The sequence below is a fragment of the Elgaria multicarinata genome, chromosome 1 (genome assembly GCF_023053635.1).
Source record: "Elgaria multicarinata webbii isolate HBS135686 ecotype San Diego chromosome 1, rElgMul1.1.pri, whole genome shotgun sequence".
In the NCBI taxonomy this organism is placed as follows: domain Eukaryota; kingdom Metazoa; phylum Chordata; class Lepidosauria; order Squamata; family Anguidae; genus Elgaria; species Elgaria multicarinata.
The window spans coordinates 192,494,322-192,518,552 of NC_086171.1; the positions used below are offsets into that span (position 1 = coordinate 192,494,322).

The 24,231-nt window shown below is 41.4% G+C and overlaps 1 protein-coding gene across 3 annotated transcripts in view; it reads left to right on the plus strand.

Moving 5' to 3' along the window:
- The window catches only part of EYA2 (EYA transcriptional coactivator and phosphatase 2), a 183,598-nt gene that overhangs the window by 90,901 nt on the left and 68,466 nt on the right, over positions 1-24,231 (plus strand). For all 3 annotated transcript variants that reach the window (XM_063145829.1, XM_063145837.1, XM_063145845.1), the window contains one exon: positions 149-265. In XM_063145829.1, coding sequence (XP_063001899.1) covers positions 149-265 — 117 coding nt within the window. The remainder of the gene's footprint in view (positions 1-148; positions 266-24,231) is intronic.

The following is a 24,231-nucleotide window of genomic DNA, read 5'->3' on the forward strand; positions in this document are numbered from 1 at the left end:
TGATCTCCATGCAAGAAGGGTGAGAGATAGAAATGTAATTAAATCATTGCTTTTATTTTAATAATGCAGTCCTGTCAAAGAAAAAAGATTGAATGCTTGTGCATGATTGATACCAGTAATATTTTTTCTTCTTCTCTGCCCTGCTAAGGCATCAAAACAGAAGACAGCCTGAGCCATTCTCCAGGACAGAGTGGATTCCTTAGCTATGGATCTAGCTTCAGCACCGCAACATCAGGACAGGCACCCTATACCTACCAGATGCATGGTCAGTATAGCTCTATGCAGTTGTGAAGTTTGTTGCAGCAACAAGCATTTGCAGTTTTGACATGTAGGTGTTTGGTTAGTAAGCCAAGACATAATTTGTAGATTCCTGCCATCAAGGATACAGTTTCTTTTCTTGAAAACCATCACAGGAATATGGTCGAAGGGTGATATAAAATATCCTAAATAAATCAATATGGTAAAGTGTCAATTTGTAGAAATTGTGAAATTAAATGCTGTTCCTCTTAATACTTTGCATGTTTATTCAACAATGTAAAAAAGTAATTTTCTTTCTTTTCTTCGATAGCCCGCTTTTAATATAGTTTTACTTTTGCCTTTCAAATCTCAGAGCAGAACTACATGTTACCTTGGAAAATATGTGTTCCTAAAACCATGCTTGCCAAGATAAAACAAATATAGGGGACTGGGCTCAACCCATCCACTGCCCATCCATTCTCCCCATCCTATAAATGCCCTTCCTACCCACTCCCCTAGTTAGAAAAGACATTATTTAAAGCAGCAGTGGGGGGAGGTGGGGGGGACCTTGGCAGGGAGCAATTGATGGACAGAAGGAGGGTTGATTCTCCCAAAAGGGTTGATGCTTCTCTCTTCCTCCCCTCCCCTTCTCTCTCACACCCACACATACATACCCACAAGACATATTTCCCTCCTTCCACCTTGTCCTATCTTAAACCCTGAATTTGACATAACCAACTGTCAATTCCTGGATTCCCCAGATCTCTGAAAAATTACCCATAGATATATTTGTTTTCAAAATGTTTTCAGCTCTAATCTCTTATGTAAACTTTCTCTGCCAATTTTGAGTGGAAGACGTCTCTTTTGTTTACTTAAGTGATTTTTTTTCTATGCATGCGTGTAATATTGACGCTTGTAAATGCTATACGGCTACTCAGCGCTACATCTGTGATTGCACCTAAGAAGTATTAAATGAGCTCTACACAAGCAAGTAGACTTCAGTGTCAGTTTTGTCTCTCCCTTGGGACTATAGGCACTCACTGAATGTTATTTCATTGGTGCTGACATATATTTTTTACAAACCGAGGCCCCTCCTTTTAAACTTGGAACACTGTCCAGAGACACACAGCTTCTTTTCCAATCAAAAACAAGTTTCCTTTTGCTGCTCAGGAAAAGAAAGGTTGTTTCCCCCTCTCCCCCCTTTTTTTCACTAGCTCTTCATCTCTGGGGTTTATTTACCTTTCCTAAGTGCTGGTGAAAGCTCTGCATGGGATGCTCAGGACCTTCCTTCCTTAGCTGCTACTGAGGAATGTGCTCTGAGAATTTTCCCACACTCCATACACCTGGGAAGATGGGCCAGGGCTATTTCTCCCCCTCCCCCACTTTCATAAGCCACTTAAAAGGAAATAGGGACTTTTTCCCATGCGTGGCTTTACTGACACCTTGTACGGTTCCATTGCGTTTGTTTGATTGGTCTTGTTGACTGGACAACAAACATGCCTTGATGTGACTGGCTGAAACAGCTACGAAAGCTGTACCCATCTAATTAATTAGAGGTGTTCCTTAAACTTGACCCTGCAACCAAGGAAACCCATGCAATTTATTATTATTCATTTATTTATTGCATTTATATCCCGCCTTTTTTCCCTCCAAGGAACCCAAGGCAGCGTACATAATCCTCCTCTTTTCGATTTTATCCTCATAAGAACAACTCTATGTGGTAGATTGAGCTGAGAGTCTGACTGGACCAAAGTTACCCAGTGAGCTTTCATGGCTGAGTGGGGACTAGAACCCAGATCTCGCGATTCCCAGTCCAACACTCTAACCACTACATCACAGTGGCTCTCCATGAATTGCCTTGGGTATTTTGGTTTCCCGGTAGCCTGTAGTCTGGCACACTTGCTTAAGCTGTCTGGGAAAATGCTTTTGCTGGCATCTTTAATATGCTGCAGCTACTTTATGCCTGTGGTGATATGGACCATGTACATACGGTGACCTGAGCTGAGAAGTGGCTAATCCTATATTTTGCTTGGGTGGTAGGAGTGACGTGAAATTTTTTCAGTACTTTTGAACTGTGTGCTGTTTATGGGACTGTATCCAATGAACAATGAGCAATAGGATAATAGCCACAAGTGTTGTTTGGCAAACTCATAAAATCATAGAATAGTAGAGTTGGAAGGGGCCTATAAGGCCAACCCCTGCTCAATGCAGGAATCCACCTTAAATCATACCTGACAGATGTTTGTCCAGCTGCCTCTAGGGTAGGAGAGCCCACAGCATCCCTAGGTAACTGGTTCCGTTGTCGTACTGCTCTAACAGTCAGGAGGTTTTTCCTGATGTCCAGCCAGAATCGGGCTTCCTGTAATTTAAGCCCATTATTCCATGTCCTCTACTCTGGGAGGATCGAGAAGAGATCCTGGCCCTCCTCTGTGTGACAACCTTTCAAGTATTTGAAGAGTGCTATCATGTCTCCCCTCAATCTTCTCTTCTCCAGGCTAAACATGCCCAGTTCTTTCAGTCTCTCTTCATAGGGCTTTGTTTCCAGACCCCAGATCATCCTCATTGCCCTCCTCTGAACACACTCCTAAGAGTTCACGCAGTACTGTGAGTTCTATAGCAGCTCTCATGCTTCGACTTGTGCAGAAGAAAACCATCTTTGGATTTAATTCCATTTTTCTCAAAAGGAAAAAAAGGTTGAGTGTGAGGCGCAAAAACTGCCCTTCCATGAGCAGGAAGGTACCTTTTGATCCTATCCTTTGATTCAGCTTGTTTGATTCTAAAAATCTTTTTAATATTTCTGGTGGGAGAGGGGAGTGATAATAAAAACCAGTCCATTCTATTCCAAGCCCAGTAGGCTACTAGCCCATTCCCTTTCAGCCCCAGTACTGTAACACAACTAAATCTGCAAATAACTGGGTACAAACATATTCTCATACCATGTTCAGCTGCATACTCTAAGTGGGGCAATTCTGAAAGGCTCAAATGATGCTGGCAAGAGAACCTCTTTAGTTTCCCAATCACGATGGCTATGTATTACTTCCAGTATGCCAACACAAATGGGAAGGTGCTGTTGTGCTCATGTCCTGCTTGTGAGCTTCCCATAGGCATTTGGTTGGCTACTGCGGGAACAGAATGCTGGACTAGATAGACATTTGGTCTGACCCAGCAGGGCTCTTCTTGTGTTTTTATGTCTCTGTCTTACCTTAACAAAGATGTCATTCTAATAGCATGTTAGCTGGTGGACATTACTGCTGAGTATCTAGATTTTTGGCATGGATATGGTGAGCAAGGAAGAACATGGGTCCAGGAACATCTGTCCACACATTAAAAAAACCCCATGATCTTCGGTGGCTTGTACATGACACGTTGCTTAAACTGTATACTCAACATAATTCTGCTTGTACTTGTTTAAGAATATATCCCAGTATTTATTGCGACATTAGTGGCGATGATTGGATATTTCACTGGCACAGCTTTTGGTATTTTTTTACATGTGTTCCCTTAGGTTCTTGCTTCTGAAACGTGCTTATGTGCTTTCGCAGTATAATTTTCAGCTCTTCCTTGAGAAATGTAAATTACACTGTGCGTTATAAACATAAGATTCATCTAACATCGTGGAAAGTGCAGGAGACGAAGAGGCTGTGTTTGGCAAACTGTCACTGCGATGCTTTAGCTTCATAAAACTAAAACCTCCGTAGAAAATTAGTTGTCCCCTTTTCCTGGAGCTTCTTTCTCACAGCTGGTTTGTATTAGTTGCAGTCTAAGACTGTGGCGGCAGAGTTGTGCTTCGTACCGCAACGAACTCAGGGTGGGAGAGGCCTACTCTCAGGCCTCGCTTTTTAACAATATAAATAAAAGCTCCTCCTGTATAGCAAGGCCACTTTTTTCAAGGATTACAGAACACAAAGCCTCCTGTGCTAAATCTAGCTTGGTTTTAAAGTCACTGTGAAGTATTGATCGAGTAAGGGAGATACGCAGGGCGGAAAATGTGGAGGTTGTTCAGTGACAGTCTGCGGCTGTCTAGAGGCAAAATCCCACTTAAATACTGCTATGTTTGTCACTGCAGAGACAGTTTTGTCGGCACTGGCTTCGTTGTAATTGGACGTCGCCCAAGAGTGTAGATATGTACATGTGGCTGGGATCCCCTGCCTGGTCCGTAGCCATTGACTAAGAAAGACAAAGACAAATGCTAGGCCAAAACGAACAACTTTTGTCTAAAATCTTCCTTAAGGTGATTAACATCTGCACATGATTAACATCTGCATCATCTACAAACATTTTGATTGTGGAATTGTTTTGTTGTTACAACTAGACTATATTAAGGGCAGGTTGACCAAAGATTTGCCTGGCTATTTTAAATCGGCCAGAAAAAAAATGTCAATTGAAATCACTGATTTATTTATTGAAACATTTTCATGTATTTCCTGAACAATGGTGTAAATCTGACCACCAAAACAGGTTAATTTACAACTAAATTTACAACTAAGAGCATTAGTTACACTATTTCATTCTTACAAGCAGGCTTTGCATCTCTTTTTCTTGCTGTATATAATTTGCATGATTTCCTTTTTACCTATGAATGGAATGTCTTTAAAATATTCCCATATAGGGTCTTCCCTATGACCAGCACATCTGGGTTTTTGAAGTTAACAGCACAATCCTATACATGTCTCCTCAGAAATACATTCTGTTGAGGTCAACAGGAATTACTCCCAGGAAAGTGGGTATGAGAATACACACTGGGTAATTTTGTCTTCTCTTTTTCATTCCAGTTTTGCTCCTTTCTGCTTCACTCTATCATGGCCCAGCCTTGCCCTCATAAGAAACAATATAGCAAGCAAAAATGAAATACACATGACTGATAGCTCAAACCTCAGGTTTAATAGCTACTGGGCTGAAAAAATCCAATGTAATTCTTTTTTAGTCCTAGTTTGTTTTTATTTTTAAAGCATCAATTTTATCCACCCTTTCTGTCTTAAGTCCCCTGGACTTGCTTGGCACAACTTAATCACCACGCAAGCACAGAAAAAACCAATCCTATCTAGTCTGTGTGTTTGCATGTGTGACATTAGTCAGAAAAACTGAAAAACCCAGAACTTTCGAAAAACAAGAGCTGTCAATTAGGTTGGACAATACCATTTTCATAAGTTGAAAATCTGAAATTAATGCCTACGTTTAACTTCACGATAACTTCATTTTTATGAGACTGTAATTGTATGTTTAGCATGTTTATAATTAGATTTTATTGTAACTGGAGGGGGGTTAAGTTAGAGAGAAATTTAGTTTTTCACTTACGGGCTTTTAAAAAAAAATATCCCAAAAAATCAATTTAAATAGGAATATCCAATTTTTTAAAAGAAATCATCCATTTTCATCCAGCTTGTTTCAAATCCATATGGGAACTTAAACCCACAGCTAACCTTCTCCTCTCCCTACTTCCCTTGTCTGTTGTCTCCATGCTGCTAGTGTGGTGTAGTGTAGTGGCTAAAGTGTTGGACTGGGAGTCAGGAGATCCAGGTTCTAGTCCCCACTCGGCCATGGAAACCCACTGGGTGACTTTGGGCCAGTCACAGACTCTCAGCCTTGTTGTTGTGAGGATAAAATGGAGAGGAGGAGGATTATGTATACCGCCTTGGGTTCTTAGGAGGAAAAAAGGTGGGATATAAATGTAGTCATAATAACAACAACAACAACAACAACTACAACAACTGTCTACTTCCTTTCTAACCAGCAGTGCAAAGATCTTCTAGTCCCTAGAGTCTGTGTGAGGCTTTTCCATATACATCTTTCTCATTGATCCTTTTCTGAATGTATTGACACGTTCTTTCTCTCAATCCTCTGCTTATTTCACCTGTCTTTGCCTTCTCTCTGCTTATGAGCCAGTTCTGACTTCCTTCCTTGCTCATTTAATAATATTTATATTAGTATTTATAGACAGTTTTATTCCCCATTGGCCTTCAATTCTGCTTAGTTTCCCTTCAACAGTGGGATCTCTTCCCAGGCAAGCCCCCACTCCCTCTAACTACTGGTTACAATTGCTTTCCCCCATCCTTCCCAGCAGTACATAAACTTCTATAAGGCATGTCTCAGCAAAACTGTGAGGCTGTCAATCATGTGTCCATTCTGTTCAAATACAGAGCAGAGGTACCTGCTTTGTAGGTCCTCTATCATCCAAGACCATAGGATTCTAAATAATGTACTTAACTTACAAGAAGGCAGATTTCAGTTGAACATCAGGAAAAACTTCCTAAAGGTCAGAGCAGTCAGACAACGGACCCAACTGCCTAGGGAGATGGTGGGCTCTACTTTGCTGGAGGCATTCAAGCGGAGACTGGACAGCTATCTGTCACGGTTGCTTTAAACTGGATTCCTGCACTGATCAGTGGGTTGGACTCGATAGCCTGAATGGCTTCTTCCAAGTCTATGATTCTATGAGACAGAGGATAGTTTAACTGTAAAAGAAGTGCATGGATGAGGAACAAAACATGCACATGAGAGAGAGAGAGAGAGAGAGAGAGAGAGAGAGAGAGAGAGAGAGAGATTATCTCCCTCCAAGCGTTTTTCCAATATTACTGGAGCCAGAAGTACTTGGAGCAATGGACTGAGGGGAAGTAAAGCATTGGAAGGGAAAAGATTTGGTGCCCTCCCATGGACACCCTTTACTGTTAAAGTAAAACCCTATCCCCTGCTTTATAGGTGACATGTCTAGTTTGGCCCTGGTTTTTCATTTCCCCCACAGGAGCTGCGCTGTTAACTTTCTGTTGCCTTTTGGTAGTTAGAGAATGTTCATAAACTGTGCATGACGTTACGGCGACTAAACCGATGGCTTGAATACTGTGAATAATCCAAAATGCCAGCCAGCTTTGAAAAGAAAAAGGACATTGCGTTATTAAGAAATGGAAGTTATTTTTGAGACATTACTTAAGAAATCAAATGTATAGGTTTATTGAGAGATGTTTTGTTTGTTTATAATAATTTTGAAGACAAAGTGCAACCATACATCCATTATATTTTATGATTATAAGGAATAACAATAACAACAACAACATCTTGAACTTATAAATTAACAGAGAGAAAAAGTTTCCTAGAATCTCTATGTTTTATGCCATGCAGCAAATCCCTAAATGGGATCAGGGATTGCCACATTTTCTTCTTCTTGTGGATCAGGCAAATGATTATTAAAAGGCATATCTTTATGCAGGATTTCCCTGTCAGAAGCCCATGTCATAAGAACGTAAGAAGAGCCATGCTGGATCAAACCAAAGGTCCATTCTGCTCACACAGTGGCTGAGACCAGCTGCCTATGGGAAAACCCACAAACAGGACATCAGTGCAACAGCACCCTTCCGCCCATATTCACCCAGCAACTGGTGTTGCCTCTGATACGGGAGGCAGCTTCCCACCATCAGGACTGATGTCACCCTGTGTGTAAAGTACAAAGCCACAATCTTGCGCCATTGAAATCAGTCAGTGTTTTGCAATAAGCCAAATACCCAAGTTGGTATTTGTCCTCCAGCACTGTTTTCTAAATATCTTCACATCCTCAGTGTTATGAGCAAAGCTGGAAAACCAGCAGCAGAAGTCCACTCTCAATTTTGAGACATTCATCAGCTTGTATTGCACTCGGCCTTGTTTCAGCTGTTTTTAGTTACTTTAAAAACGATAGCCCTGATTTACTATCGCATTCCACTCTCGTTGCAAGGAGTCCAGATGCTTATTACAAAGTAGTGTAAGTTTTATATGTATTTCATTTGCCTTAGAAGTAGAGTTAAATTCACACACAGTTACAGTGCAATTCTCTGCTGAGGAGTAATCAGGTAGTATGTGTAATATTTAAAGTAAGATGATTCTGTCATTTTCAATTTCTCTCTGTTTCTCATTTTTGTAACCTAATCTAATCACATCTGTTTGCAAATTGTTTTGTTTAATCTGCACAAAAAATAGTTTGCATTTTTGTGTGCCTTTCTCTGACTATATGCATTTTTGTGGAATTTTGCCTTAGATAGCTATTTTTTGTAAACACTTTCCCTCTAATATAATGGATTTTTTACATTAATTTTACTAATATACACATGTTTTGATTGGGGAACAGCGTCTCAACTTTTGGAGAAGTGCAAATACTGCAGAGTAACTGTGTTTTAGTTTAGGAAGTGCAAATTAGGTAGGTTTGCATTAAACCAAACCAAACGAATTTCTCTCCTGTCCCTAGTAGGATTGCAGGCTTAATCTATTAGTCCAATGCGTTTGGCTGACATGCAGTGATATAATAGATGATCACCTGATAATTGTAACACATTAAAGCTATTGAGCGATAATAATAATTACCACATGAACAGCACAAGTGGATGCTAGGCCTTAGCGAGACGTTGTTGTTGTTATTGTTGTTATTATTTCTTACCCGCCTATCCCTCTGGATCAAGGCGGGGAACAACATAAAATACAAAAATGTTATAAAATACATAAAACTGATTAAAACATATACCGTATTTCTTCAATTGTAAGTCGCCATCGATTGTAAGACACACACTAATTTCAGTACCACCAACAGAAAAAAAACCCTAAGACACACCCGCGCTTCTAAGATGCACCCCATTTTTAGAGATGTTTATATGGGAAAAAAGTGCGTCTTAGAATCAAAGAAATAGGGTAAAACTAATACGTTGTTAAAATAACAGCCAGACGTACTTATGGGCAAGCCAAACTTTTTAAATATTTGTTTTTCCTTTTGGGAGAGAATGGATGTTCATGCCATGCACTTGTGTGTTCTCGCTTGTATTGGCTCAAATTAGCTCACCACACACAACAACAGAACAGTGGGCAGTAGCTAGCTTTAGTGCTTTCCATCTGCACAAAAGGAATTCTAGATTTTGTCTGTAGTGAGCAGCTGTCTCTTGTTCGCACTTATGGCAGGAATGGAGCGCACTGGAAATGTGATAGCCAGGAGAAAGATACATGCGTAAAACTTCTCACACGTGAAATTCATCTTTCTCTTTAAACACCAAGAACCCTGAATCAATACATTATGGGAAAGGAACCAATTTCCATTAGCAGAATTGAATTACCCAGAATGACTTCCAAGCTGGCAGCTGTAGCAAAGTAAATCCAGAGACATAACAGCCCAAATATAGCAGTAAAATAGACATCTAAAAACATGTACCACAGCTTTCCTTTCCCCAGCTCCCTCAATCCCTTCCTTCAAACTGTTTTTAATTTATTTATTAAAACTAGAAAGGATATCGCAGGACACATTTCCATTCTGCAACCTGCATTTACAAAGTAAGGCCACAATTCAGCAGAGCTAGTCCATGTGCGCATGAGAGTTCTGCTGGATCAGCCCAAAGGCCTGTCTAATCCTGCATCCCATTTCTCACAGTAGCTAAGCAAATCCCTCTGAGAAGCCCATGAGTGAAATGTTGAAGGAAATTGTCCTCTCCGCTGCTGTTACCAGTGAGTAGTATTCAATGACATACTGGATCTTGGAAATAACATATAGCCATCATGACTAGTAGCCATTAATAGCTATTAATTAATATCTATTAATTTCTCAATGGCCCAAATATTCCCTGTAGAGTGAAAAGAAGCATCATAAAGCGAAGGAGGTTGTGCTCCACTCTGTAGAAGCCAGATTCAACTTAGCAATGCAAGAATTTAGCATTGGTGGGTGTGCGGGGTTACAAATGGGCTATGACATAACCACTTCCAGGATGCCTTCCCTCAAAAAGAAAGAAAGAGGTATGCAACTGTACCCTGTATTCCTTGAGGAATTAACTGTTAGTGCATATCTTGATAATTGACAGAACAGTCCTATATGTTTACTCAGAAGTAAGCCCCACTTTATTCAATCAGGCTTACTCCCTGGTAAGTATGTATAGGATTGCACCTGAGTTTGTGCTATGTAAAGGCAAACAAATCAGAAATCAATGTGAAAAATGAAAACCTTGTTTCCCCAATTTGCTATTATACAAGTCTATGAAAGAAAGGGAAGCTATCATGTAGGAAATGGCTCTGAAATGAAAACACTGAGAAACTAAATATGATTAATTAAAAAGTATTCCAGGTCACCAAGCTTTAGAACTGATATTTAAATTAAAACTGGGCCCTTTTGTTGCTGAGGCAACACTGTGCTGGTTTTGTTTCTTTTGGCTTAAATGGAATTGCCATTCAGTATTCACATGACAAAAGATCTCATGCTGCTTCAAACGTTTTTATTCTGTGCTTCTGTGCTGCATGTCAGTGTCTAGAGTGGGAGGTGCATGAGAAATGTGCTGTTCAAAGCCCATTTCTGGGAACACCTTTTTTTCCTTTGAGGTAAATATATGTATGCACAGATGGTTACCTGCATAGGGTTAGTGTGTGGATGGTTTCACTCAAGTCTCTTTTGGTGGTTTATCTATCTCCCTTTACCATTGGGAGGGGGACAAGGGGACATGGAAAAACCTCCCTGGACCTCCTCCCGCCCCAACATCAGACTCTCTTCTTTTGATCTTTTCCTCCTTTGCATCTTCCTCAGAGAAGATGGCCATCAGTGCTTGCTGCCCATGAAGACTGCAACTGGGTTGAGACAACACACCGTGGCATATGCAACCCTCACTCAGGGATTGCCATGTTGTGCAAACCCAGCGAGCATGGGTTATGCAGGGGTTAAATAACCTTTGCACAGCCCTAAAACAGATCATAACCTTTGCATAGCCCATATTTCACCAGGTTTGCACAACATGACAACCCCCAAGTGGGGGTTGCATATTCAAAATGGCAGCCGCATATGCCACAGCCTCACCATGGGTTAGATAACCCACAGTCGGCTTTCATGTCATGCAAACAGTCCGTGTGTGTGTGTGTGTGTGTTTCTGTCAGCCTTCGGGGTGAACTGGGTTGTTTATACCCGTCACTGAAATCTTGCACCCCTCCCAAAGGGATTGTGCATCACAGAGAGAAGCATCCAGGAGAGCCTCTCCTCCCTTCCCCTCATATCGCCTTCTCTGCCCTGCCGCTATGGGGAGTTGATCAAAGAACGGTATGTCCTTTGCAGCTGTCAACTGTTCCGTACAGAAATGCACCCTGATTCTGCTGCTTTGTTGCGGCTGCCATGCTTTCCGTCTTCAGTCTCAGCGCCTTCTTGGAGCTACTTTGCCTTTCCAGATGCTTTGCCTTTGCGCTTTTCTACATGAGGCATTTATTGTGTGCTTGTTATTCCTACTCACAGTTGTTTACAGGGTTTTTAGACAACATTGTGACCCTCCAGTTTCACTTCAGTGTCTTACCAGCAGCACTTTTGGTGAACTTTTTTAGAGCAGGAAAACCGCAGCATATAATTGTGAAAGCAAAAGGAAGTGCAATTTCCTCCTGCATATTTTTGCTATTTTGCAATACCACATTGCCACCTAGAGGTCATGTACCAGAAAAGCAGGAAAGGAAACACTGTGTAGTGCTCAGATCTCAGTTCTGCGACAAAACCAAAAGCAGATACAGCCAACTAACAGCCATGTGTAGAAAAGCTTTTGCTGTCCTTTGGGAACAGCCACAGCAGCTGTTCCTAGCTTTTAAGGTCAAAAGGTTTTCCCTTTGCCCCAAAGTCCACTTCATGCTCCCTTCCTCCCCTCCACCAAAAAGCATTCCCAAACCCATCTCTACACTATGCTACCCTGGTTGTCCTGCCTCAAGCAAGTCTCTTTTCTCTTCCCTTCCTTGGTGTCCTCCTTACTCCCTTACCTGGCATCCACCATTGAAGTCAATGGGCTTACTTCTGAGTAGGCATATGTATCATTGCATTGTCAATTTCCTAGTAATTTAACAAGGAAGGGGAATGAACGAAAGAAGGAAGAAGCTGGGAAGGCTTGAATTGGCATTATAAACTTTATTTGTTTTAATGGAAATAACATTGATTTAACTCTCTGCTCATCCCTAATGCAAACAGTTAAGAAAAAATAATCAGAAACCGGCAAGTACCAAAGAGTACAAAACAGAAAAGTTTAGCTTATGCCACAAAACATACAGGGAAGGAACCAGCTGGAACACCCACAGCAGAAAAAAAGGGGGGGATAAATAAATAAATAAATTGCTAGACATGAAGAGAAAAATGTATATTATCAAAGTCATTCTTGGCCTTATCCTCATTATCTCTCTGCTCTCATATCCTGATACGAACCTCCCGTTGACTATCCTCCACCACACTCAGCCATCCAAAGGACTTCTGATCCCTCAAACAAATCCCCTCTTTTTCCTTGCTGCCCCATATACCTGGAACTGCCTCCTACAACACTTGTGTGAAGTCATCTCTCTTCCTTCCTTTGGATCTCTCCTTTTCTGTGAAGCATTTGACCCAACCCCTTAGTCCTCATACCCTGCTGTGAATAAGTCTAAATGAAATTAAAATGTGTAAATTAAAATAAACGCTTATTCTTCCTCTATTTATTCCTGCCTCCAGCTCTCTCCCCATCCTCAGTTGTCTCCCCCATGGCAAAGTTTAGATTGTAAGCTCCATGGGGCAGAGACGGCCCTGTCCTCTTACACGTTATAATTTACCATGGATAGTCAGTGGTGTAATATAAATAATAATATGGCCATCTGTTATTTATTAACATTAACAATATTTTTTTAAAAACAAACAAACAAACTCTGGCCAGACGAGGAAAGATACTTCCTGAACAGAATTGTTGAAATTTAAAATTGCTTTTATATTTATTTATTTATTTAATTTATATACTGCCCCATAGCCGAAGCTCTCTGGGCGGTTTACAAAATTTAAAACAGTGAACATTAAAAAGTATACAAATTTTAAAATACTTTTTCATCATTTAGATGGTGTATCTTTTATGCAGGCTATGCTAGACTTTAATACACAACGTGCTTCTGTGGAAGTTACCCTCCCCGTGTCATAATTTTGTGCAGGAGCGGCAAATCTTTTTGTTCTGACTAAAAAAAAATCATTTTGTATGGTGCTCTTTACAGAAGTTTTCAAACTCTTCCAGACAGGAATACATGCCGGGCTTATTGGAAGGAATCCTTATGCCAAATGGCAGATAGTTGAGCAATATGACAAGACTTGCATATGGGTTCAGTTATCTTCTGCTTTCATGGATTGCTTTCAAGTTGACGTATCCCCCACTGACAGCCATGTAACATTTTATGTTCTTCCGTGCTCAGTAAATGGAGGCATTGCTGCAAGGTTTTCAACCTTAACAAGCCACTAGAGTATTGTTGGTGGTAGGTAATTTTGTTCAGCTCTTAACCTCCTGATCTCAGAGTATCATCTTGGAGAAGGTATTTACTGCCAGAACCATTTGCTTGTCAGGCATTTAGGTATTGTGAAGAACTTTTAGAATGACAAGTCGGAATCAGTAGCCAGATATAGTGGACAAAGTACAGGAGCTTGCAAATTTTACGTTTAAATATACATGCATTCCGTCTGTGAAGCTGGGGTCTCCAACATGGTGCTCATGGGCTCCTGTGTGCTCACAGCCCCTTCTTGGTGCCCAGCAACAGCCTTTCTGCCTCTTCTGGTGTATATTTTATTTCTTAAGATATTTTTTTACTTCTAAACTGGGAGGTTGGCATGCTGCAAAGTGAAGGGATGCCCTCCAGCATCAATTTTATTTGGGTCCAAAAAAGTGGTTTTATGTTTTGTTGTTCAGACTCTACTTTTGTCTTGTACTTAGGTTCTTGGGCAAGTTACTTATCTTTTCATCTCAGCAGTTTGCTTTTGGTGTCTTGTGACCAACCATGTCCACCATAGAAGCCGCAATCCCTCCTTTTATTTTGTGAGACTGGCCAGGACATTCTCAAAATTTCAAATGTGCAAGCTGATCCAAAAAGGCTGGGGACCCAAATTCTGTCATTCTTACTATGTGGTTTAACATTTATTTTAATGTTCTATGGTAGATCACTCCTTTTTTATTATTCATGTTTGTGGTTTTTCCAAAATCTTGAATCTTGCCTTGAAAGGGAAAAACCATAGGTTTGGGGATATGGCATAGGTCTATGCTAGGGCACATGCTTTCCTTGGAGAAGGCCCCAAGTTCAGGCCCTGGCATCTCTTATTGCAAAGATCTCAGGTGGCAGAGCAGTGAATGACATTTTCCAGAGATATTTTCCCACCAGTCAGCTTCATGGGATGTTCCCAGGTTCTAGTATGAAGTGAAGCAGGCCTGATTTTGTCAATGCCTGCATAGCCTACCTGGGAATTGAGGTCCATCATGGGGGAAATGATAGGAAATAAATGTAATGAATAACACTGTTTTAAAGCCACCATATATATACTGTGACTTTTTTTTGCAGTTGCAAAAACAGGAACTTGGTAGAGAATTCAGCAACCTAGAAAGTATGCACTGCCCAGCAGCCCCCTTTAACATCTTAACAAAACTCAGAACAGCCCTATGGTTAGGCTTAGAGATAGTGATTTGCCCGGAGGTGACCCAGTGAGCATCATGGCTGTAGAGGGATTTGAACCTGGGTCCTTCAAATCCTAGACCAACACTCTAATAGCTAGAGTCTAACCACTGCCCAACACTGGCTCTCCAAGTAAGCTTAACAGAGCTAAAAACCCACACATGGTGAAGATTTCTAAAAAGCTGTCACCATGTTTTTTAAAATAGTGACTGCTGTAAAAAATGATCATCTATTGTTTCAAATTTGGTCATGAAAAACTACACATTTTGCAATCCTTACTTATTCCAATGTACACTGGTACTGGAAAGAAAAGCATTGACTTTGGAACAACTTTCTATGGGTTGTGAACATAGCAGTTTGACTGTGTAGCAAGCTGGCAGGATTGCTAGTTGGAAAAAATTAAAATTACTCGCAACTGCATAAACTTTACTGGCCTGCATGCATGCATATTACAGAGAGAGAGAACACTTAGCTTCTACTATACAAAATGTACTGAAACATATTGAAAATGTTAAATTTGCTTGAGTACTCTTACGTTTCCAAGACCCAGTTCTCTAATTGGCACAGTTGCTTTTTTCACAAAGCGTCTCTATTGCCTCAGTTTAGGGTTATCAGTGATGGGGCCACTCATGAAAATGAACAGTCATTATTTCCAGTGGTTTTATTGCAATATTATTGAATGTTTTGTTGTTTTGAAAATTCCCTCCCAGTGGGATTTCACTGGTCAGAATGAAGCCTCTTCTGAGGATTTCTACACTTCAGCTGTGATCCTGGAAAAATAATCAGGAATCAATAATTGTGCTGAAGTGTTCACGTACGACAAAAATGGGATTTGAGAATCCGTGTGCTGGACTTAAAATGGAATCCTAGCCCTTGTGTTTGTGGGGAAACATTTAAAAGCATGCAAGTGTGTCTGTGGAAAGATGCAGGACTTCACCTTCTTCCATAGCCACTTTCCTGTTCGTCATCTCTCCCATGAGGAAGACAAGATATTGTGCAGGAATGCACCTATTCCTGACCTGCACAATATATAGCTTCTGAATCATACACAGCATCCATGTGCCTCTACCTAGCTGGATGCTTCAGAGCCTTCATCTCCTTGTTTTGTGATTCACCTATGGATAAAACAGCATGACAGTGATCAAGCACCTACGGATACATAGAATATGGCTGCAATGTTTGGCCTGGAGGATTGTTACACCTTACTTTGCCTGTCATTTATACACAGCTCTTCTCCTGTCTCCATACCGCTCCTTGACTCAATTATAAAATTTGACAAATGTTCAAATTTCAGACTCAAATAAAGACGCAATGACGACTACGTTGTCTCTGTATTCTGTGCACTTATTCTGAGTGCACAGAATAAGTGCACACAGAATAACAACAGAATGACATTTAATAGGGATAAATGCCAAGTTCTACATTTAGGGAATAGAAACCAAATGCACAGTTAGAAGATGGGGGACACTTGGCTCAGCAATACTACAAACAAGAAAGATCTTGGAATTGTTGTAGATCGCAAGCTGAATATGAGCCAACAGTGCAATATGGCTGCAAGAAAGGCAAATGCTATTTTGGGCTGCATTAATAGAAGTATAGCTTCCAAATCACGTGAGGTACTGGTTCCTCTCTATTCGGCCCTGGTTAGGCCTCATCTAGAGTATTGTGTCCAGTTCTGGGCTCCACAATTCAAGAAGGATGCAGACAAGCTGGAGCGTGTTCAGAGGAGGGCAACCAGGAGGATCAGGGGTCTGGAAACAAAGCCCTATGAAGAGAGATTGAAAGAACTGGGCATGTTTAGCCTGAAGAAGAGAAGATTGAGGGGAGACATGATAGCACTCTTCAAATACTTAAAAGGTTGTCACACAGAGGAGGGCCAGGATCTCTTCTCAATCCTCCCAGAGTGCAGGACACGGAATAACGGGCTCAAGTTAAAGGAAGCCAGATTCCGGCTGGACATCAGGAAAAATTTCCTGACTGTTAGAGCAGTGTAACGGTGGAATCCGTTACCTAGGGAGGTTGTGGGCTCTCCCACACTAGAGGCCTTCAAGAGGCAGCTGGACAAGCATCTGTCAGGGATGCTTTAGGGTGGATTCCTGCATTGAGCAGGGGGTTGGACTCGATGGCCATGTAGGCCCCTCCCAACTCTGCTATTCTATGATTCTATGAAGTCGTTTCGTAAGCCTTGGAAAGACAGTATTTATTTTATTTATTTATTTATTTATTTATTTCATTTCATTTCTATACCGCCCAATAGCTGGAGCTCTCTGGGCGGTTCACAGTACAATTTATTGCAGCTACAGGGGGAAACAGATTTGTTTAAATGGTGTTTGAGCAAAGGATTTTAAGATTTTGAGACAACCGTTTAAAAACATGCATATGTTAAACATCCTCAGTAAGTAAGTTGACCACTCTATATAGTGTTCCTTTATATAAAGAGAATGTTAGGGGGGGAAATAAGGGACCAGATGGGCAAGTCTGTATACTGGAGGCAGGGAGCAGTTGGAATACTGCTGTGGGGCATGTGCTCTCTGCCAACCACAAAGCATAACAAAGAAATTGTAAGCGCAACCCAAATGAAGGAAATATTCCAACTTTTATACATCATGCAACATGTTTTGATGCATCTCTTGAAAGGGACTTCCTTTCATGGTAAGATAAGAAGGTGATCTCCTGGTTCTTGGCTTTTAATTGTTTGCTGATTAAATATTAGGTTACACTATTACATATAGCAGAAGCTTCATGGACAGTGAGTAACTGTATCTTCAGTCATTGATAATCTGCTTGTTTAGATGGATAATAAATGTCTTGATTAAACTAGCAGTGTAATTGACTGTAGAAATGTATATTAGCTTTTCTTTCTTTTCTTTTTTGTAATCTTTTGACTAGTCTGCCCTGGGATATCTTTTTAAAATGCTAAAAATATAGATAGATAAACTAGCATAATTTTCCAACCTAGAACATTGCAGGTTTATTTTATGATACAGTTCGCAGGACTGAAACGAGCCACGGTGGCTTAAACAACCCACTGTATTTTGTTTTAATCCCGAAGCATGCTGGGCCCCATTTCCGTAATTACTCACTAGGCATGTCTTGTCATATCATCCAAACATGGATGGCAGGCTTGTTTGAGCGGGAAACAACCCTCAAATAACCCAGGGCCTGTTGTATAGGGTGACCATATGAAAAGGAGGACAGGGCTCCTGTATCTAGAACAGTTGCATAGAAAAGGAAATTTCAGCAGGTGTCATTTGTATATATGGGGAACCTGGTGAAATTTCCTCTTCATCACAACAGTTAAAGGTGCAGGAGCTATACTTGAGTGACCAGATTTAAAAGAGGGCAGGGCACCTGCAGCTTTAACTGGTGTGATAAAGAGGAAATTTCACCAGGTTCTCCATACACAAATGACACCTGCTGAAATTCCCTTTTCAAGTCAACTGTTAAAGATACAGGAGCCCTGTCCTCCTTTTCATATGGTCACCCTACTGTTGTAGGGTTATTTGAGAGTTGGTTCCATCTCGAACAAGTCATGGTGCCCAGGTTGAGATGACATGACAAGTTGCGCCCAGGTGGGTAATTAGAGAAATGGTGCCCGACATGTGCTGGGGCTTAAAACAAGCCACCGGGGCTTGTTTGATCTTGAAAGCAGGTCCTATATGTAGCAATTAGGTCATATGCAGTGTGGTGGGCATGTTTTTTCTCTCCGTGTTTGAACATCACAAGATGACAAAAGTTAAAGAGCCTTCCGGCATGTGGCCCACCAAGGTTGAGACACCCTACATCTATGGCACAAGCTCAGATGCAATTGCGTTAAAGTGTGGCACACGTTTATTAAGGGGGGGGAAACATTAAAGGAATGGCAAATGGAATCAGTTTGTCATGAAAGGACACAGACTATTTCATTCATGGCTTTACTAATGGTTTCAGTTTGAGTGTTGCCCTTATATGCTCAGATGTCTCATTTCACAATCCATCATTAGGAAAGCCCATGGCGCAAGGTCAAGTTGGAGTTTTCCTACTGAGTACTTTCCAGTACTGTATATCTGAAGGGCTGTTCTCTTCTAATACCTAGGTTGTTTTATTACCAGCTAAATGTTCTCTGTGTTACCTGTGAATGAGGGCATTGTGACATTTTAGCAGCTGATTTGATTGAACACAGATGTGAACTATGCTCCATGTGGAGAAGATCCAGAAGGAAAAGATCTTGACTTGTGCGTCTGATTTTAAAGGAGTCTTATGTGATTGAATGAGAGCTGAATGACGGAGGACCCACCGCCAGAATAAATGCATCGTTTCCCATGCACCTCTCCTTTCCTATCACAAAGGGGAGAAGGCCTGGGAAATTACCAAAGAGACCAAGCACAGCTTTGCATGCACGTTACTGATGAAGGGCTGCCAGCACTCCCATCGGTTTGAATCGGAACTTGCACAAGTAACTTGCACAAGTTGTAGCCTGTGTGAATTTCCCATGAAATATTCCCACAAGCTCCGCCAGCAGGACTCAGGAGTGACATCATCATCATCATCATCATCATAATAACAACAACAACAACAACAACAACAATAATAATATTCCCCTCCTCTCTATTTGGATCGAGGCGGGGAACAATAAATATAAAATACATAAAACTGAATTAAAAACATAGTATACATTATTAAAACATCCTAAAAACATCCTAAAATTCCACGGGATAGGCCTGCCGGAAGAGATCAGTCTTTATAGTTTTCTTAAATGCTAAAAGACTATTAAGCTGGCGGATCTCTCCCGGCAGGCCATTCCACAGTCTAGGAGGGGCAGAAGAGAAGGTCCTCTGGGTAATACTTGTCAGCCTAATTTTGGCAGACTGAAGTAGATTCTTCCCAGGGGACTTGGATGTGCGGGGCGGATTGTACGGGAGAAGGTGATCCCACAGGTAACCTGGATCCAAATCATGTAGGGCTTTAAAGGTAATAACCAACACTTTATAGTTCGTCCGGAAACCAATTGGCAGCCAGTGAAGAGATTTTAAAACTGGTGTAATGTGATCCCCCCTAGGTGTACCAGTGACCAACCTGGCTGCCATATTTTGAACTAATTGAAGTTTCCGGATTAGGTACAATCCGGAAATTGAAGTTTCCGGATTAGGTATGTAGAGTGCATTGCAGAAGTCGAGCCTCAAAGTTACCAGCACATGCACTTCTGTCTTCAGGTGTTCCGACTCTAGGAAACTGCGCAGACTTGCATATGGCTGAAGATCAAGACTGGCTCCAGGTCTTTAAGGGCCCTTGGGCAAGCCACCCTCAGTGGTCCTCCTCCATCAGTGAGTCTACCTTCTCACCACTATCATCACTGTCTTGCTGTTGCTCCTCATCTTCTTTCTCATCATTGCTGCCACTTCCTTGCTTCACAGGCTGAGAGGCAATGTGCCAGTAGGCAGTTCCATCTGCTGCTCCTCCTTCTCACAACCACTGTTTTCTGACCAGGGCGAGAGGCAGATGAATAAGGAGGTTGCAATGCAGAAGAAGAGGAGAGACTCTAGGGGGCTCTCATCTGGGAGGTAGGCCCTTAGCAGGTGGCCAACCATGCCCCCTGGCTCTGCTAGAAATGCTCTTCTTCAATCACATCTGAAGCTTTCCTGAAATAAATAAATAAATAAATACACACACACACACACACACACACACACACACACACCTCTATCCCATACTTTTATACCTGTTATAGTTTGAAAACTTTCCTCTTCTTCCACTTTCGCTAGGGATCTTGCCTGGAGTTTCTCTGGTGGGGCTGAGTGAAGGAACCACTGCCATTACTTTGTCTTCAGTTCATCTAACCCAGCTCTCCTGAGTGTGCGTGGATTTTAGGTGCTGAGTCTAGAGAATTGTTTTTTGTTTTGTTTTTTGCATGCTTGCTTGGAAATGCAAAGCTGTTGACACATAGATGCTTCTGTGATTTATCTCCTTGGCATGTGAAGGCTTCAACGTGAGCCCAGAGCAGTGCTGGATGGAGGATACCCAAATGAAGCTAGCATCCTAGAGGCAGACTCTGTGGCGAGAGATTAGCTCTTGACCCCTCGTGTGCTTTTTTGTCTAAAAGGCCAGATGTGATGGCAAATTAGTTCTGGAAGTAGATTCTTCTCCTAGAGTGGGGTGGGGGTGGGTGGTTTGGCATGAGATTCATTTCTCCCTGCATGTGCTTTTGTAACTGACTGCACTTGGCGAGCTGCAGTTTGTTCAGCTGTCCATTCCCCTACTTAATCTAGGGTCTTAAAATAAAAACAAACAAGCGGATATTCAGAGAAAGGACACAGCATGGAGACACTGGGAAGCATTTGTTCCTGCACTTTGGCTAAAACAGCACACCGCTGGTCCCATGTGCAGACTCTAGTTATGACTAAGGAAGCTGGCAATTCCTACAATGAGAAACTGTGTCGGGGATCTGATTCTTCAAGTTCTTTTTTAAGTAGAAGAAGGGAAAACACAACAACCTGAGAGGTAAGCTGATTCCTGCTCAATGCCAAGTCACTTCAACAGCTTACTAGAGACACAGAAGACCCAATCCACAGATGGTTGGTACCCTTGCCTTTACACTGAATTCAAGGCTCCAGAAGAGATCAGAGACTTACTGTGTCTACTCAGAATTCAGTTCCATTGACTTCAATGGGGTTTACTACTGGATAATTGGTCATAGGATTGTGGCCTAAGTGGCAGTAAACTTTAAAAACTGCAGCCTTCCTTCAGGATAGCTCGCTGAATGCTTTTTAGCCTGTCTTTCTCCACAAGAAAAGCAGCAATGATGCAATTTTCTCTCAGCACCAGTGACTGAAGAAAGAATTATTACAGTTGAAGAAAACCTTGAGGTTTGGAGTGCAGAGTGCTGGGACCTTTTCATAAGGCAAGGACTAATGCTTCTTTTAACTATATGTTTTGGCCAATAGTTGCCTCTTTTGGGGAAGAAGTTATATGATACAGATAAACCTTGTATGAGAACACTCTTTAATATTTACTGATGCACATGCCCTCTTAAATTATCCACCTGCTTCCTGGAAGTTAACACATGGTCAGCACAAATGGATTCTCCACACCCTTTTGACAGCTAGAAGGCCGATATTACAACTTTGGAAGGATAAACACTCACCTCCTATAATGCCATGGATTGAAGACCTAGCAGTGCTTTCAACATTTGAACAGGTGGTATATAGACGCCACTTGTGAATTGACATTTACATGGATATTTACTCTGCTTTTGTTGGAGTTTATATATAATTTCAGTGTGTATGTGTGTGTATCCATATATATGCATGCATTGAAATTGATCTATTCAAATCTATGTAGCTATAATCGTTTTCGTTTTCCTTTTTTGTTTTATTTTGTAGAAATTCTACAATAAAAATTAATTATAAAAAGCAACACAAGGCAAAGGCCTAAACAGTTTTGAGGTGTCAGAATCTTATGCTGGAAAACATGACAGCTCATCCCCTCTAAAGGGGTTTCCATACCTAAAATCAATGGTGGGGAACCTGTGGCCCTCCAGATGTTGATGGACTTCAACTCCCATCAGCCCCGGCCAGCATGGCCAATGGACAGGGATGATGGAAAATATAATCCAACAACATCTGGAGACCGACAGATTCCTTATCACTCTCTCAGATCCTGAGAGTGATTTTAATATATGAAATGGTAACTATGATAAATAATATTTGATAAATTATTATTTGAAAAATGATTAAAATGATAAAAGAAAATAAGATTTTTGTATGCCCTTTTTCAACAACAAAAAATCTCAAAGTGGTTTACATAGTAAAATGCATAGGGCAAGAATGCAATTGTAAAAAAAAGAAATCCAAAACTTAGTCCTGAAGCACAGGTACACAACAATTTCAGCTCATTGGGTATCAGCTCATTGGGCCACATCGGGTATATGCTGGAGTGCTAGTGCACCCAGAGGTAGACTCATGCGTGTGCACACATACGGACATATACCTTGACTGGGTTCGGACAACACAATAACCAGTGGTGGTTTAACTAGTCTGAGAGAGCACCTTCTCCCCTATCAACCTGCCTGGTCACTGAGGGCATGTTCCTGGTAGTTTCACATAGATCTATTGTCTGATTGGAGTCCACCAGGGAAGAGCCTTCAGTGTGGTGAACCCCATCTTATGGAATTCCCTGCCTCTAGAGGTCAAGCAGGTACCAACTTTGTATTCCTTCCGGCACCTCCTGAAATTGTCATTGTTCCAGGATGCCTTCCCTTAATTACCAGCCATGGTTTATTTTGCACTCTGTTTCTTTTTAAAATGTACTTTTAATGTATTTTATTCTGTTTTTATTCTTATTTTATTTGTCCACCGCTCCAAAATTCTGAATGGGGAGCGATATATAAATCTTGTAAATAAATGAATTTAAAAATTAGTTGACAGTTGGTTATTTAACCCACCATGGGTTATCATGTGGTTATCATGTGGAGGTTATCATGTTGTGTGGATTTTTAACCAACCGTTGGTTATTTAGCCGAAATTAGTAACACAAATAACCAACACTGTACAGAGTTGGCTATTTGAACCACCGTTGGTTATTTCCTCACCCGCCATTGGTTATTTCATCAGCCACAGAGTCACAAGGCAAGAGCAGCCAAAGCGGCGGCTGCCACTCTAGTTCTGCTGGCAGGACAGATTTTCAGCTGCAATGGCTGATGGGATACTAGTGGGACTAACGTGTTGTCTGAATGCACACACTCGCTCTCTCATGCACACATACACTCATTCACTAGTACTAGCAAGGGAAACAACTCTCCATTCTCTGATCAGGAGAGATCAGAAATAAGGAAAGGGTTTCCTTTGCTAGCCTTAGCATTAGCACTAACAAGGGCAAACCTGGATGGTATCCCCATGGGTCTGCTGGCTGTGCTGGAAGTGGCTGAGGGCCACATGCGGCCCACAGGTGGTGCATCCCTGCCCTAAAGTTCCAGGGGGACTCCAGTTGCACTGGCTGCAAGTCCATGTCCAGGCCCTATTCAAAGTGCTGGTATTAACATTCAAAGACCTAAAGGTCTTGGGACCAGGTTGCCTGAAGGATTGCCTACTCCCATATGTACCTCCCTGGACCCTAAGATCATCTTCATGAAGCCCTGCCAAAGGAAGTGAGGCAGGTGGCTACCAAGAAGAGGACCTTTTCTGCTATGGCACCCTCGGTGTGGAATGAGCTCCCTAGAGAGGTTCGCCTGACACTTACGTTGTACTCCTTTCAGTGCCAGGTGAAGATTTTTATTCATTTCTCAGTATTTTAGCATCCTAACCTTTTAGCTCTGCTGTTTTAAGTTTGTATTTTAAATCTATGCGTTGTTGTTAGGTTTTATTCTGGTTGTACTTTTATATTGTGGTTTTAAGTTTCCATATTTATATTTCATGCTGTACCTTGTAGATTAAATGTTTGTGAGCTTCGGCTATTGGGTGGTATAGAAATGAAATAAATAAAAAAATAAAAATAAAGAGACTCCTGCAACAGAGTCTAGGCACCTTACTCACTGCACCACTGATGTAGCTCTCAGACAGAGGGAACAATCAGCCTGATCTCTGTTGTGCTGCGATGCCATTGGTACAGTGGCCAGAGAATGGTACTCCTAATCTT